Source organism: Ruditapes philippinarum, unplaced genomic scaffold (genome assembly GCF_026571515.1).
Source record: "Ruditapes philippinarum isolate M1 unplaced genomic scaffold, ASM2657151v2 ctg4320_1_1_1_1, whole genome shotgun sequence".
In the NCBI taxonomy this organism is placed as follows: Eukaryota; Metazoa; Mollusca; class Bivalvia; order Venerida; family Veneridae; genus Ruditapes; species Ruditapes philippinarum.
The window spans coordinates 7754-26642 of NW_026857095.1; the positions used below are offsets into that span (position 1 = coordinate 7754).

Consider the following 18889-nt stretch of genomic DNA (forward strand, 5'->3'; position numbering starts at 1 on the left):
AGTTTGTTCAAATAAAAGCCCTGGGGTCAAAACTGGCCCCGCCCCAGGGGTGTCATTGTTTTTAACTATATGTGTATAGTATAAACTTTAAAAAATCTTCTTTTAAAAAGCCCAATGAGCTAGAGCTTAGATGTTTAGCATGCAACATCTTCTTATGGGTGTGTGTTGGGGGGGGGGGGCTATATACAGTTGAGCGACCTCAGGGCCATCATGGCCCTCTTGTTTTTTTATTTTTGGCGTTTGATTTTAACTATAATACATGTATGTTTGATTGGAATAAAATATTGTTTAAACTAACGTATCGCCAAGACGTCATTTGAAACAAAATGGTGGAAATCAAACATGGTTTTAAATCACCTTTGCACTATGTATTTCAGTACATTCTGTTTTTAGAACCTATTCCTCTCTAATATATGCCTCCCTATCTTTGTGATACAAAAGAAAATGATCAAAATTGGTCCAAAATTAGTTCTGTGATTCTAGTTAAATGGCTCAGATATACATTGTAGTTCTGTTTCAACATAATTCCTCACACAAAACATTTTCCACTGCGTTTAGATCCCATTACATTTTCTAGTGAGTTATAATTTTTTTACAAAATAGGGAGACCACCAATAACGTTCACGTTCTTGTTAGTTTACTTTGAAGAGATACATGTATCAATATGCTGATAATTTAATTTCTATATTTACAAGATGAGTTGTTGTTTTTTCTTATCAACACGAAAATATTATGTCATTTTTCGGCAAGCATTGCTAGTCACATATCTAACACATATATGTATATGTATTGATATCCTAGAAATAAGGAATAACATATGCAAGTTAACCAATTTTAAGTTGTGTTTCACCATTGTTATTTAAGAATGGCAATAACTATCCTTACATTTTATTTTAGAATGGCCAATGAAATTCCAAGACTTTAGTTTGTAATTTGAAAATGACCAATGGAAATTCTTGATACATCTTGTTATTGATAACCATTCGTATATAATAAATCAAGGAACTAGCTTTTAGTTATACATACCTAACATTCTTGATTCAGCTCTGAGAGATTTGGATTCATCTTCAAATGACAGGAAGTCTCCTCGCAACTCCATTCGGCTTTCTTCGATGACGTCAATCATTTCTTCAGTTTCTTGTTCATAAAGATCAAGAAGATTTTCAATAAACGCTTTCTGAAACATACAATGTAGATTTTTAATAACGCTTTGGGGCCATATTAAACAGATAAAGATTTTTAACAAACGCTCTCTGAAACTGAACAAAATCTTCTATAAACCTTTCCTATGGTCAGATTACTCATTTGTGATATGGCCTGAGATTGGCTGCAAAAAGTGCAGGAAAACCCGAAAGATTCAATGGGACATCAGGATTTATATAAATCCGTGGTCCTGTGTTCAACAGAAAAAATGTCAGTGAAAGGGCGGGGGGGGGGGTAATATTCTTTGGGACATTTTGCGAAAAAATGGTCGGTCAACCCTATATAACAAAATCAATTCAATGTGTCCGGCATGTCATTCTTCTAGAAAAAATCACATCTTTAGGATATAATGTTAGTCTATGGGAAAATTAATACAGTAGTCTGACCCTAAAACAGATCAAGATTTTCAGTAAACATTCCACAACGGGTCAAGTAGATTGTCAATAAACGATTCCCGAAACAAGAAAAATGTTCTTTGTGTTTCTTGATATTATATACATTGTAGTACATGTATCAAAAACGTTTCTTTTAAAAGCTTTCCGAAGGAAGAAATTGTTTTTTCTCTCGTAAAAATATAAAATCGAATTTTGATGGGAGTCGATAATTACGTCAGAATGCCTGTATTCTTTATCCGAGCTTGAAGTGGGCGGCTTGAAGTAATTTTCTCCAAGACAGGAAATACTCGTATATAGGACTTTTCAGATATCGATCTATTTAACATTAGACACATAATAAATAGATAGATAGAATGTAAACCTGAAGAGCAAAATTGAAAATGTTGCAGGCTCACTTCAAATGAGCCTGTACATGGACTGAAGTTAAATGTAAGCTACCGCCCGCGTCTCTTTGCATCGGCTTAAAGGGACAATTGAGCCTTTTTTGACATACCGGGGCTAGATGTACTTTTTGGGGGTTTTAAGTTCTCTAGTCGACTTAAATTTTATATTTTTTAGGCTTTAAGCTTATTTAAATAAGATATAGATCATAGCTTAATCGAAAAAAATTAAACGTTTGCAAATCTGTTATTACAGTGCTGATCGTGAAACATTCAATGTGACATTTCCATGCAACGAATTTAAGAACATTTGGGCCGCGCCATGACAAAACCAACGTAGTGCGTTTGCGACCAGCATGGATCCTGATCACGACCCATGATGTTCGCTTACAAACCCTTTAACAAGTTGAGAAACTGAAAGCGAACAGCATGGATCCTGATCAGACTGCGCGGATGTGCAGGCTGGTCTTGATCCATGCTGGTCGCAAACGCATTATGTTGGTTTTGTCATGGCACGGCTCATTTGTAACCTGAACGAGAAAACAAGTGGCTGAAATAAACATTTTAGAGGGAGGTCAGACACTAAATCCTGGATATCGCAGACTGCTGTTAAAAAATACCAGGCAACATATTCTATGGGTGATGGATTTATGAGTGATTAAACGAAACTCTGTGCGTTCAGTAAAGTTAGAATAATAGAAATACTTCTAAATATCAATTACTAAAACATTTGCAAACTTGTAAATATTTTCTGACACAGTTGGCGTTTCTTAGCCCATTAAATGTTTTCGACATTTGCGAATTTGGCGAATGGAAGATTATGTTAGTGTTCTTAAAAACGGGTTATCAATACTAAGTTATTCATTTCATAATTGGATTTGACAGAGTATTCTATTTTCCATGTACGCCGGAAATCATCTTTTACAATACATTTCTTTTTTGTTATACATTGTGTATTTTTTCACCCAAAGATGCATTCAATTTTTTCAGGTTATGATCAAGATTTCCTTAGAATGGCAGCGCACTTGGTTGTGCTTGATTATTCTTACGTGACAGGATACTGGTTGTCATTGATTCATGTTTAATTCGTTACTTTTTAAACTTCTGGATTAATCGATTTGCCTCACTTCTGCTTTGTTAGTTTCATTGAATTTTGATTATTGATTAAACATCAGCTGAAGGTAAAATGGTTTCTGTTTGTGTTTACAAATATTTATTTTCTGTGTTCAATAATAGAGATAGGCCGTATCCTCAGCGATATGAAATGAATATGAAATTACAATTATAAATGCATTATGTACAATCGGATTGAAACGTTTGCTATTTATATAGTATCCATGTGTTGTGTTCTCATCAATAAAATATCAGGATCGTGTTCAGACTCAAATTATCATCATCGTATTTTCTTTGTTTTGTGAAACATACAATATTATGAACTGCTATAATTTGTCATATAATCTGGACGGGCTAAGATTTCTGTTGACTATTACCTTTAAACGTGGAGTAAAAATGACCGCTTAAAGACCTAAAACATATTAATATGTCCATAAAATTGTAACATTAATTATTCTTGTCTGCATGACATGAACATGAATATTCTCGTAGTTAATTAACATTTCTAGTTTATTATATAACAACCTTCAACTTTTATAAGGTCGAAAGACAAAATTTCTTGAAAACGAGATCAAAAAGAGTCAGACATTTTTTTTTCGTGGCTTAGATTACGTCTAGTGTTGCACTAATATTTAATGACAGTTTCTTCTGTATGAAGTTGAAACTGAAAGCTTGTATACAAAATCCTATATTTCACAGCTTTCAAAGTTATTTCACATAATGTTACATAAAGCAGATCATATCAGGTTTTGAAGCACTGGAATGAATGTCTTTGAATGTGTTCTTTAGGGTCAATGATATGTCGTGCCCTTAGCATATACTGTCAGAGGAAACAGCTGCTAGGTCAAAGTAATTTATACAGGTAAAGAATTAGAAGCGCATAGGGTAAGCTTATCTCTAGAATTCCTCAAGTTATTTCTACTGATTAAGGTCATTTGAGCCGTGCCTTGACAAAACCAACATAATGGGTTTGCGATCAGCATGGATCCTGATCAGACTGCGCGTACCAACCCTATTACAAGTAGAGAAACTGATAGCGAACAGCACGGATCCTGATCAGACTGCGCGGATGCGCAGGCTGGTCTGGATCCGTGCTGGTCGCAAACGCACTATGTTGGTTTTGTTGTGACGCGGCTCATTTGTTTCGTCATTAGGAGAGCAGCGGGATATTGAGGACATGAGTTTATCATGTCATTAATCTAAGGAAGAATTTGAACCGATTCATTCTATGCCAGCTCTTATCAAAGTTATCGTTATATTATTGGCCTAGATCTGTTTTTATCTTAGCTTTGACGTATTCATGTTAATGTGTCCTCGGTATACTGAGAGCTGCAGTGGTTAAACGAGGACTATTTTTGTCCTCGGTATACGGTGTGTTTCCATAAGTGTGTCCTCAGTATGTCAGAGTGTTTTCTGTTGTCAAATGGAAATAAAATGTATGTTTGGCGCTAGGGGGCAAAACTCTAGATTATTGTTAATGATAATAAGATTTTTGGATTGACAATACTAATTTCACTGATGTTAATTTGTCCAAAATTGAGAACAATTTTGACTTTAGCATCAATATTTGAGTCCACTTTTAACCGCATGTTAGTTAACTTTAAATCTGCGAAGAAATATTAAAATATAATTAAGAAAATGTAACAATGTGTCGGGAAATTGAAAGGTCAATCACTTTTAAAGTAAACAATTTTAGTTCAAGCTTTATAAGTATTAATTAATGCACCAGCTAAATGATTCTGATTGACATGGTAACAAATTATCACCTTAATGGGGTATAATGAAATATTTTTGTAAAGTTTATATTAAAATTATAAACAGTAAAATTAGGCTGTTTCCGTATTATTTCGTCTGGTTCTTGACAGTATATAGTACCGAAACAGTATAAATGCGCCGGGCTGCTATTTAACCATTGGGCAATGATTTTGTGCATGCCTCATTCGGTTATAAGGATATATACAAACATATTTCTTTCATACAGGTACTTTGGAAATACATATATTTTCGCTTCTTTTTAAACATTCATACACTTATTTCGTTAACTAAGACAGTAGATATAGTATAGCTTTACACTTTGAACAGAGTCAGTATATATTTTACCACAAAAAGGCCACGTAAGGCGAACGAATTGTGCGCAAGAGATGGAGAAAATCAACTTTTGATTGGCATTGTCCACAATAATTTATGAAAATTTATTCGCTCATCAAAAAGCAAATCATTAAGTTTTTTTGTTAAACTACATTGTATGTCTTATTCCATTAAAAGGCACATTATGCCTCGATCAGAAATCCACACTTTTTTTAATGTCAAGAAATATCAAACTTGTGTTTGGTAATGTTTTAATAATGGATTTAGAGCATGTAAAATATTTTACAACTGTAAAAGTAGCACTGAACGTGACGTGTTTATAAAGATAGCAAAATTTAAACAAAATAATATTTTGTATTCAACACAAAATACTTATTCACTATAATTATACCAATTGCTAACAGGTCAAAGAAAGTAAAGATAGTTCATCTATGTGACAAATTAGTATATATTTTAATTTGTAACAAGTTACCAAATATAAAAAGTGTTTGAAAAATAAAAATGATAACATTTCTGGAACATGATGGGCCTTTAACCAGTTATTAGCTGTTGCTGATTATATTCTGTGAAGTTTCAGAAATTCCACAAAGCATTCAAAGTATCTTCCTTCAAAGAATATTTGTTTCGTCACTTTACTTTTCTAAAATCGATGGCAAACGTCTATAATTTGGATCAATGGCTTTTCGTGTTATTTGTTAAAGTAAGACACACATATTTGCGGGGCATGTCCTGTCCGGAAGGTTAAAATAGCGTGGCAGTGGTTATAATATACGAGTCTTATATAAACATTCGAAAATATATTTAAAAACCTAATTTAACTGTTCATAATGATTTGTTTTTAACATTTTCCAGGACTTTTTCTATAAAAGTTTCATATTTAAAAACAAATTACGATAAGCGTGGCATATTTGCTTCTATGTGATCGAACGATTTTATCGTTTATTGATATTTTTAATGCTATTAAAGTAAGCCACTTTTTATTATATATCGCAAGGGCATTGACTCTAAATCAAACAATGCAGAAACATTTACGTACATTAATGAAGCCTTCTGATTGGTATATTTTGTTTAATCAAAGAACACCGCTGAAAGGGGGTAACTGTTCTTGCTGAATAATTTCAAGATAAAATTTCCCAAGCCGACTGTCCCATGTTCCATTGATACATTATCCACCTGCCAATAGTTTCTGATCTAGTTCGTAAATACAATACAATTTTATCGATTTTATAATGGAGAAATCCTCCGGAGGTCCATTAATTAAAGAAGTCATTCATTCATTCTTTGGAAATTTCATGCGGCAATTTAGTGTTGGCTATTGGCACGTTACAATACAACCAGGTGTCTGTTGTTTACTTTCTAGCAGGCTGCCATTCAGAAATTATGATGACAACGATATCAAACGAATCGTTAAAATATTACACTATGTCCAATATCGGGTACTAATCAAATGATTTTCTTCATGTACTTTGTTTTTTACGAAACATTCGAGTGTACTATTAAAAGCAAGGGCGATGCCATGAAGTGTCGGCATGACGTCACTTTTATAAAGTTTATAACGTTATTGAAGCTAGCTTTCGAGTTTGTTGTAACTTGACGGAACTTTGTAACTGGAACTTACATTTCTGTAAAATAGCAACCGGTAAGGTGAACCCCTCAGGACCAAGCCGTTGTTTCATTGAGCAAGAAACTTTTCATTCATTGCTAAGTACTGGTTGGTTCCAGAAACGGACTCGAGAGTGTTTCAATAAGCTTATAGCTTCCAACACAATCGAACTAAAATAAATTTGTATAAACTAACCCCTGATTCCCATCAATTTCTTAAACGGTAATCAGCTGAGTGCTCCAAACGGGATGGCTTAGGATAGATCGAATAAATGATACGTCATATATAGGCATCATATTGCTGACGGGCTTGGGTTTCGAAAAAAACATTACATGGCCTGTTAAAGGAACTCCGCTGAGATCCAAACGCTTAAAAACATAAAATTTGAAATTTTTGCATAGACCAATCAGGACTCTTAAACAGGAAAATATGCAAAAGATGAAATAAGGAATATAGAATACTAAGATCGCCCGATTTGAGTTAATAGCGTTGCAAAGCTTTTTCATATTTGGGTCGTTTTTCACAATTAGAATAATTATTCCTGAAATACGGAGTTAACAAATGATCTGAAATTTTTTACACAAGTAATTCATTGCATTTGCAGCATCTGGAAAAATATACCCATTCCCGTCATAATAATTAGTTATATTCCCATCAAATTAATGGTATGAAAACTCAAGTATAATTATACTCATATATTGGTTAATCTATTTTCCTGCTGAAACTTGTACAATGGATTTGCTCCGCTTTGACTTTGGAACAGTCCATTTGAAAATTAAGGGATTTCAATATAGAAATAGGATGTGCAAGCTTGCCTGTGTACAGGCTAATCACTTTCTTTTACAGCAACTTTACTTTCAGTTTTTATTAAACCAATGCAAGTAATATGCAACTGGTTATAACAAACAAACGAACAGAAAAATAACAGTCAAAAATCACTAATATCACAATAAAAGAATACAATTATGACTAGCTAAATAAACAAAAAGGAGATCATATTGTTCATCTCAACTACTGAATTCAATACTACATGTATTTTACATTGTAACAAATGGGAACGGAGAAGGGTCAATCCGATTATTAGTCGGCACATCAAATAACTACTGTTTACTGTTTAAAAATTCTAAAGCATTCATATCGATTAACATTTCAAATGACTGTTGTCTGTCAGTTTGATCTACATAATGCATCCCATGAGTATTGCAAACAGGCACTCAATAATTCATAATCTTGTTAAGTCATTTTGACAACAAGCTTAATTTATTGAGCTCTTATATATGTCACTTGCTTTTAAAATTACTCCAGCGTTTGAAAGGCTGAACTTGAATAATATTTCGATCACATAATCTTTAAAGACCGGCTTTGTAATGCTGCTCCATTGTATATATTTACTTTAATATTTATAATATTGTTTATTATGTTTATTGAATTATTAATTTTATGTTGTAGTCTAACTAAAACTTTATAAAAAAAAAGATTTCCTGGAATTCCAAAGAATATGGAACAATAAGACATGTTTTAGTTATTGAGAACGAGTATAAATTGACTTATAGGCTACGATCGTATATTTGATGTTTTATGCTGAATAAAACTTTTTATTACCATTAAATTAGGCGCCTGCTTCGACGATACAGATCTAAAAAAATATTTTGCAGCTTTCAACCTTTTGCCCAAATGAGCACATTGTGAAAAATGGCCGTTTTCATTGAAAAGCCTCCTGTTACAAGTTCAAACTGCTATGACACTATGAATAAAAAGCTTCAATACTGATGAAACTTGGCACAAACGTTGATTGGACCATAGCCTCTGTAACAGCATGCTCAATGGTAAATTTCCTGTTAACATGGCAACGGGGGGGGGGCGTCTCAAAATTGCGAAAAATCACATTTTTCAAAATTGATTTCAAAGTGCTGCAACTTCTGAATGAATTGAGATAGTGTAAAAGGCTTTTTAGCGTCGGTTACTAGTTACCCTAAGATCGACCTGAGGCCATTTTTAGCCTGTCACATGTCCAAAATTTTCTTGGCGATGAGGGGGACTACCGCCCCCTTTAACCCCCCCCCCCAAACGGAAGTGGGCACATCCCCCTTCTGGCAACCCCCTGATGTACCATTTTGATGGGTGCGGCGCCGAAAAAGTGGTCACTTTTTTAACAACATTTCTCAAATGAAAAACAGTGTTTTGGGTCTAAATAAGGCATCTTTTTCACTGTTTGAGGCCTCAAAAAGAGTGGGGGCAAAAAGCCAAAACACGTATATATGAGGTAAAAGGTTAAGAGAGTAAATCAAATTCATCGGCAAAGACTATCGGACAAAGGAATTTAGAAAAACAGTTATATATCTTCTAAGAAATACGTTTTTGCCGGGAAAAGACTATCGGACAATGGAATTTAGAGAAACAGTTTTATATCTTCTAAGAAATACGTTTTTGTTTACTTGACACAGAATACTGTGGAATATGTTCCAAAATTGACAACCGATACATGACCAAAAGCATCCGAGACGAGTGAAAATATTTGAACCTAATTTAAACTTGACACCCAATGTCTTCATAGATACAGGAGAGTGGTGAAAAACGTAAAAGCAAAACTAAAATAATGCAAATCAATTTCCGTCAATATCTCGTAAGCGGAAGTAAACTTCGTAAGTTTAAACCCGCCTACCATTTTGTCTTAAGTGTTGGCGTATCAATGCCAATTTAAAAGCGTTTTTACAAAGGTAAACAATAAGTATAGATAGAAACATTATTCAGTACCCTAAGTATCTTAATAGGGAAAACAATTTTGTTTCGATTATATAATTTCAATGAACACTGTATTTACATAAGACTGTGCCGAAAATAGAAATAATGCACTATGCAATATTATTTAGTTTATGGATTCAATTAATGTTCAATGTGGCAACTTATTGAATAAGTAATCTTAATTTGGATTACAATTTATAATGATTAATGTTGTAAAAAATAAGGAAAAGTCGTTGGTCAAAAATCAACGACATTTGAGCCGCGTCACGACAAAACCAACTTAGTGTGTTTGCGACCAGCATGGATCCAGACCAGCCTGCGCAGTCTGATCAAGCTCCATGCTGTTCACTATCAGTTTATCTACTTGTAATATAGTTGGTTAGCGAACAGCATGGATCCTGATCAGACTGCGCGGATGCGCAGGCTGGTCTGGATCCATGCTGGTCGCAAACCCATTATGTTGGTTTTGTCATGGCACGGCTCATTTGATGTTGAATGTAGTCAACATCTCTTAATTCACGTCATCACTATATAAATTATAATATCATGTTAATGGGGTGTTTCTATAAGTTGCCGATGATTACATTAGTCAAAGTTAACCTGTATTTTTAAAGATGCATGCCTCCAGATAAGCCAAAATACTTCAAGGAAATCAAATTTGAGACAATTGTACTAAGATTTTAAGAAAAGTGAAAAGATTCAAGATTCAAGTAATAATTTGAATATTATATGTGACTAATGACTGATTTTACAGTATTTATCATCAAATTTCTACTGCGTTACTAACACAGTCAGGGCTATATTTGCATATTTTGACAATTTTTTTGGTAATTTAAGTTGATTGTAGGCGTCATTTGCAATGTGTACCATTTTATATCTTTTTCACTTAACATATTTTTATTAATACATTTCATTTTTTTTTCATGAAAATTAGGACGGATTAGGAGGTATGCTGCTTAAATAGGTCTAAAAATGGAAGTTTTCTACTAGATTTTGTCAAACCTGTCAGTATTTCTGTGTAATATATCAACATTTTATTCATTTCTGTATCAAATCCGTTGAAATCGAGTGTGTCTGAAAATATCATCAAATTCTAAATGTTCTTGTTTAAAAAATCTTGTTATATATAGGTTAAGATAGTGCTAGTTTGAATACACAATGTAACAATAACAAGAATTTTAAAGGCACGTGTGCCTCAGAAACGAATAATTATTTACTCAAGCAAAGGCGAATATGAGTTTTATAACATTATATGAGCCGCGTCACGACAAAACCAATATAGTGCGTTTGCGACCAGCATGGATCCAGACCAGCCTGCGCATTCAAAACCAACATAGTGCCTTTGCGACCAACATGGATCCAGACCAGCCTGCGCATTCTCTACTTATTATAGGGTTTGTAAGCGAACAGCATGGATGCTGATCAGACTGCGCGGATGCGCAGGCTGGTCTGGATCCATGCTGATCGCAAACGCACTATGTTAAATTGGTTTTGTCATGACGCGGCTCATATATGGTTAAAGAGTATGTCAGATGCTATTTACCTGGAAAAAAGAAGTGTTAATTGAGAAATAATTTGTCACAAAGATAGCAATATGTAAACAAGGTAGTATTTTGACTTGCATACAAAATACTAAATCATTACAATTGTGCTTTGTTCTAAAAAGCAAAAGCACAAAAAGATGATCCCGATAATTTACCAACAAGTCACTTTTTGGAACCTATAAAGGTACACCAAACTTTTCAAGCTTTTGAGAAATAAAAGCAAGTGTTTTTGAGGTATAATGGGTCTTTTAAGTGAATTGGTTTATAACTTAGGTTCATTTCAATATTCCATTGGACCATTGGGCTTTATAAGAAAATGTGCAATACCATTATTTGTTCATACTAAATCACTTTGAATATTATGATATTTCATCAGAATATTTTGTTTCTGGGTTTTTTTTATCAATATTTGAAATACTTATATATAATGTGACCATTGTGGACATACTAAATATAAAACATAAACATAAAGTTTGAGAGTGTAACACCATTCGCCGCGAGTCTAGTGAATGTCTAACTTTTCAAAATGGTGGACACCATGTTGTTGGGTTTTTTTTGTTGGTTTTTTTTTACCTAATTTTTAAATGATATTTAAATAAAATGAGTAGAGTAAATTGATCAAGAGTTGATCAAGAAAATATATTTTGTGTGGTAACTTATTTTATTGTTGTTTTTTTTCTAATATCATTGTCTAGTACCCTGAGGTTTGGTTAACAGTATATACATGTATATGTATCACAAAACAACAATCTTATTAAAAATCAGCTCTAAAAATAAAGTTACACTAAACATAAGATAATCTAAAAATAGTTAGATTGATCAAACAGTTAAGAATTTAAATGGATTCTAAACGATGATAATAATAATAAGAAAGGTATTTGAATGAAAAATATTCATTTTAATTACATTTCAATTAAACTGATCTACAAAATCGTATGATTGTTCTACATTTTTAGACACAGTTCATCTAGATTGAGAATCTTTTGGGAGCAGAAAAAGTAGTACTTAAGTATTGTAGCAAATGAATGAAGGCCTGTGTATTTAGATTCGATGAGCGGTTTCTAAGTAATACATTCGGTTTAATTAAAAAAAAACCACTACAAGACAGTAGTGAACTTATAATAAAATCAATGAGCTTTTACATAAGTCATTGAATGTATGCAATTATCATTCGATTTCTCAAAAATAATGGAGAGGACCTCGTGTGCTCAGATTTTTTTATAGTTGTGGCTAGTTTAGGAACAAACACTCAAATGCCGGGAAATTCAAGAGAACATTATATGTAATTAAAATCTTTAATAACCCGGAATTTTATACATGTAGTCATGGCTTTGAATTAAATGATATTTAATTATGATCTGAACTGTCTATAGAAATGAAATTTTATTAATCCACAGCTTAATTACCTTCACAGGAGCTGATAAGCCCCTGATCTTTGAGCGCACCGTTTCATTCTTCAATAACGTCTCCATTCTGGTTATCTACGTCACTTTCAGGTAATAAATGAGATTAGCTTATCACCAATTACGACTATATAAGTATCGCTGTCGCTGAAAAATTGTATCTGTTGTTGTTAATATTGTCGTCGTCGTTGTTTCCAGCTTTTGTTTTATTTGTGTTGGCACCGATTTAAATTCCAAACAACATTAAATCCAACAAAATATACAGCTTTTGAAATTATCATTTTTTCATGGTTTTCTCTTTCGGTAATTCTCTCCAGAAACACTGATCCATTCTCAAAAGTTTTCAATTAATCGGAAGAATAAAAAGAACAAACTTTTGTTCCAGCATAAAACAAGTTTTCTGAATGCCGGCTATTCGATTGATTGGCCTGCCCGATTGTAATGTTTGCTCACAAAATTGATTTACCAGGTATTCCAATAAAAGGTCGTTATAAATCGATTTCATAAAGTCAATTCATTCCATATAAGACAGTCTATCAAGCTAAGAACTGGACCGTAACTTTCAGAGCGTTTATTTTCCTCGTCAATAAAAATTGAATCGCGGTCGTCCTATCCCTGAAATCGGTTAAATAAGTATAATGAACGAACCTGTCACTGGGTTCCTTTGTCATCGAGACAAATAAAAATACGTCGATGTCACGTGGATCATGTAAATATTATTACAGCTTACCCGGTGAAACTGAATTTCTAGTTATTTATACCCAGAATGCACTTGGAATCACAGACCATGGCATTATAAAAACTGTATTTATTTTATGGCATTATGCATATTGAATGATTGGTGTATCAAAGGGTTTTTACAGGAGTCGTCTGTATATCTGGAATGGAAGGAAGCGGTGACTTGGCAATACTCTGATGTTTTTTGGGTTTTTTTGTTAATTCAACTGATTCTGACAATTATATAAATAAAACACCGGTGTGTGAGTAACAATAACGATATCATCTCCAAGAAAGTACGTATACTGATTCCCGAGGTGTTTTCCGAAGGTAGTAGTATGTTTACGAGGGGTGATATTTTTGCTGCTACTCATTAACCTGTGTGTTATTTATTCTATTACCCCGAACAAATACTTCACTGGGACAGTGTTTCTGTTTTTATTTTCAGACTTTTCACTGTGAAAAAGTACTGCTACTTGTATATCAGTACAAAACTTTTAGTCACATGGAACACTTGAATTAACAGTAAGAATAACTTCCATTGGCCAATGGGAAATTAATATTACAAAAAGAGTGAGGTTTAATATACAATATCTAGGTCCGTGCAATACATACGTCTATGCATGTGTCTGTACATTACTGTTTATTGTACTGAATGTCTTTGATAATATCATTTAAACAAAAGGCCTATTTTAAAACGTGCTATATTGTTTGCTATTCTTGCTGTTTCTTTCCTGTTGTTTCTCGATCGCAGAATATCCGCGTTCCAGTGCATATCCGAAATTGCTAATGCTTTGTCACCTGCTCAAATAGAAACGCCGGATGTTACAGTCTGCATTTTTCTCTCATTCGTTGATTCAAATCAATATATATATATTCTGTAATTGTATAATTTACAGGACCTTTGCTAAACGAATCAGTATCTAGGTATAAACAAACTCGTTGCTATGCTCACCGGTACTTTGGTTTGAAATGCAATAACTTCATATCAGAAAGATGTATTAATCATTCTCATTATGAAATTTAATTATTAATCTGAAACCATTGGAATATCATTTCAATTGACAATAGGGCGCCGTCAGCAGACGATAGGCTTTGTTTGAACGTTGTGTCTTGTTTTAATTTTAAATATTGTACCAGGCGTGCCATGGCCTTGTAATATAAAAATACAAAACCTAAAGTATCTGATATTTTAATATAAGTATGAGAAGAAATTAAAATTGCAATATAATAGTACTCTGAGGGTTTTTGCTTCAACACAAAATGCGTTCTTCACTAGTTTTTTTTCAATGTTGTACAGAAGCGATGAATTGCCAATGTTCAAGTTATGGAATTTCAACTTTCTTAGAGCTGAAAAGAAATGGATCCGGCAACACAAGTGTCACACGAAAACCATACATGAACTATCAACAACACCAATATAACCATTGATTTGTCACATAAAGAACCGCAGGCCAACATACCAAACTTTTCATAACAACAGTATCTGACACCCTGTTCTCCCCTCTCCCCTTTATTCATTTTTTTTATTTATAAACAAAACTCATGGCCCTTAAGGGCATAAGAGTGAACAATCAACAAAACAAAAAATAATAATACAAACATGGCATGTAGTAAATAAGTAAATAAGGAAGATGACTTATTGAAATTTCAGCATTATAGCTTTGACAAAAATGGCTAGATTAAATAAAGTATTTCTGTTGTCGCTACACATTAGAGCCTGAAAATTTAAAATACTAGGAAACCTTGAATAATAATTACTGATATACCTGTGTCTTTCATGATTAAAATACGTACATTTAAAAATATAATGAAATTCATCACCTATTTCTTGCTGATTACAAAGTGAGCATGTTCTATTTTCTCTTTCAATACCAAAATAGCGACCTTTCTCTATAGGAATATTAAAATTGAGACATCTAAATTTACAGAGAGCAATTGCTAAATTTCTTGGTAAACATAGTAAATCATGTTCTAATTTAAATTGACTTTTATATATTCTATAATTTAAACACTTAGCAGAATCAAAAACATCACTATTCCATACTTGTAAAAACTGATCACGTAATCGTGATTTTATTACATATCTAAAATTATTAAAATTTGCAACATTCTGAGTTACCAAAAATCAGAACAACCAATATTATTCAAAGTAGATTTTACTTTGTACTTAAGAAGCACATATTTTATCATTTTTACCACTAACTAATTTACTCCAAAAATTTAACATTCTGCAAGTAATATCATCAAAGAAGCAATAAAACTTATTAGCCCCGTCACTCCCATTCATCAGTGCCTTTTTATTCCAATTGAAGGGAATGTCGTAAAAGATGTAAAGTTACCATAAAAAGACAAAAGCCGTAAAAAGCATATGATAATGATTGAAATGTAATGTTACTATTTTTTTATTTGTCGACGTTTTCCGCTACCTGCTGTTTGGAAAACACACATCAAAAGAGATTAGTGAGCTAATTACAGCAGTCGATATTTGTGATGATTGTCGTCTGCGACTTTGCTCCCTTGAGTATGAAGTACGAATCGCGCGAGAAATGAAATGACAGCAGACGATTATTATTCTTAACGAGACAGCAAGGAGAAATATATCGATATTTGTTTCATTTGCTTTATATCTATTTGTTTTTGTTACCTGTACTGTTTTATGTTGTTTGTAGCATACATAGAATCTACATACATACATACATACATACATACATACAGACATACAGACAGACAGACACACACACACACACACACACACACACACACACACACACACACACACACATACATACATACATACATACAGACATACAGACAGACACACACACACACACACACACACACACACACACACACACACACACACACACACACACACACACACATACATACATACATACATACACACGCATACATACATACATACATACATACATACATACATACATACATACATACATACATACATACACACGCATACACGCATACATACATACATACATACATACACACGCATACACGCATACACACATACATACATACATACAACCTCCTCCGTGGTCGAGTGGTTAGAGTCGATGACTTCTAATCTTGTTATATATACCTCTCTTGCGTGGGTTCGATCCCCGGGAGATGCTTTGGTAGTTTAGCGCGGTGGAAGGTAGTCAAGTACTGGTGTAACTCTCCAGGAAACTACCCGCCTATATGACTGAAATACTGAAAAAGGCGTAAAATGAAACAAACAAACAAACTATACGTACATACGTACATACAAACATACATACATGTATGCGTACGTACGTACGTACGTACAACGTACGTAGCATATCAATCCATCCATCCACCCATGCATTGTTATTAGTAGAGAATGGTAAAAATGTTATTACAAAAACGTGATATCGTATGTTTGATATCGTATGTTCCTATAAACAAATAGTGCAGTTAATTAAAATTTTACTAATCAATATAAATAAACCCACCATTCAACAACATGGCCAGATAACTACCCATTAAATATAGATAATTATGGTTAACATTACATTTACATTTGTCATTGCTTTATTTAGGAACATGAATACAAACATTTAGAAACTGTGTGGGTACTTTACGACAAACCGTCATCTATTTTCAATAGGTTCGTGATGTTTTTAGTGCTGGCGATAAGGAATTATGTAATTAATGCCGTTTTGAGGACGAAGCCTATCCGCCATCTTCCACCTACATTTGAAAAAAAGTAATAAAAAATAAATCATTACAAAATGCATCATAAAGAGAACTGCAGTAAGTTCATCTACAAATGTCATGCCAGCAAGAGAGACAAGAATAAAGTTTGACTGGTTCTTATCTTTTCTTGCATATCAGACTGGTATTTCTGTTAGTTTTTCGCATGCCGGAAATTTCATCTGACAAGCTTCGTTGCCGTCCAATGGGCGGGTTCCCTCGAGACGGATATTCTGATCCGTACCGCCACTTATGAAAGATATTATTATGAAATAACTAGATTTGGGATAGTCCCTTCAGTTGCATTGTAATTCATTGTTTATTTATAACTTGCTGGAAGACAAGGCCACAAGTATAGTGCAAGAGAAGCCTGCATGGACCAGACCATACTGCTGGCAGCTATATTTTAGTATTTTGATATTAAAATTCCTTATTCATTTAATGGATTGTTCCAAATTCAAAGCAGGGCATATCAAATACAGTCATTTAGCAGGTCAAGGGAACGTGCATCAACCAGTCAGCGAGTGTACATTTACTAATTTGGTTATATGATGGAAAAATATGTAATTTCTAACTTCTTTAGTCAATCAATATTTGGAACAACAGCGGTAAATTTGAAGGATGAAAATCATTTCTAAATGTGTGATATATTTACACGTTGATCAAATCCCTATCCATTTAAAATATACAGGAAAAGAAGAAGTCATTCCATTTTAATTTGAGAGTCAAGCATTATACCAATCGCAACTACTCGGCCCTTTCCGTCAGTCTTCGGATAAGGACCTCGAACACAATAGTATGAATACACAGAACGGATGCGGTATTCCGGTCTAACATACGCTAAGAAACTAAACATGTAAACAAATAGTAATTTAATCCCGGGAGTTGTTGACAAGCTTTTTTCCAATATATGAAGTAAAAGTTCACCTAAAATAAGTGAATTCATTGGCAAAAAAGCAAACAATACATTATTTTATATATTTATTAATATGGCCGTAGAAACCGAAAGTACAAAAAAACCAACCTGTTGACATTTAGTCGGATCTGTTTTAAAATTGAACATCGATGGGCATATTTAAATTACAAATTGTTGTCAGACGTATTTTCAAGCATAAGAGTACCGGAACAGACATTAGATGTCAAATATATACATTCGTTTTACATTATCTTTGTTTCTGTTTACATTTGTAAACCACGTGGTAGAACTACTTTCTATCCGTATTGTTTCCGAGGTTATTATAGATAATAGCCGAGGCAGTTCCGAATGACATTATACGCATGGCAGTATTCGGAATAGACCCACTAACCTTCTGCCGAAACACACCACCCTACCTGTCCGAAGCTCAAACCCGCGCAATTTCACCTTAGCCAACATAAACTAGCACAGGCCAGAGAATACCCTATCATACAGTGTGAAGTATTTGCCAATGTGTCTTCACATATCATATTGCTATGTGCGTTGGATGAATACGTACCTGCGTCTGTGTCTCGAGATCATCTCAAAAGATACCATCTTAGAATGGAGCCCACAATCAGGCTACGCGTTAGCATGTTTTCCGCTTTTCATTTCACAGATTATTAAGCAAACACAAATTTTGTATTTTCTACACTAGTGTGTTAGCAATTTGATTAGTTAATGCGTCATATTCCTGAGGGACGTTTGAAAATTAATGGTTTGTACATAATTCATGTTTTCAATAATGTAACATGCAGTTGAAGGTTGTATAACATAAATAACTTCAACTTTATATATCTACTCCGCCATGAGTAACTTTTACATGACTTTCTACTTCAGTGAACAGCTACGAGCTTATTTGATTCGAACATCATTTATTTATACTGAATTAATATGCAGATTACAAATATCATGAATATGCAGTATGTTTAATGAGATATTAATTATCTTTTCATTAATTAGTTTGATGGATATTTTATGGCCGAAATGTACTTTACAAGCAAAGTGAAAATAATTATAGAATAT

General features: G+C 33.5%; 1 protein-coding gene across 1 annotated transcript; it reads right to left on the reverse strand.

Moving 5' to 3' along the window:
- Window positions 1-1026: 1026 nt before the first annotated feature.
- LOC132748757 (uncharacterized) lies at window positions 1027-13188 on the reverse strand (the record flags this gene model as incomplete). The annotated part of the gene is given in 2 exon segments (XM_060738392.1): window positions 1027-1177; window positions 12475-13188. Coding segments are annotated over 2 exon segments (217 nt in total), but the record flags the coding sequence as incomplete, so codon positions are not given.
- Window positions 13189-18889: the final 5701 nt, after the last annotated feature.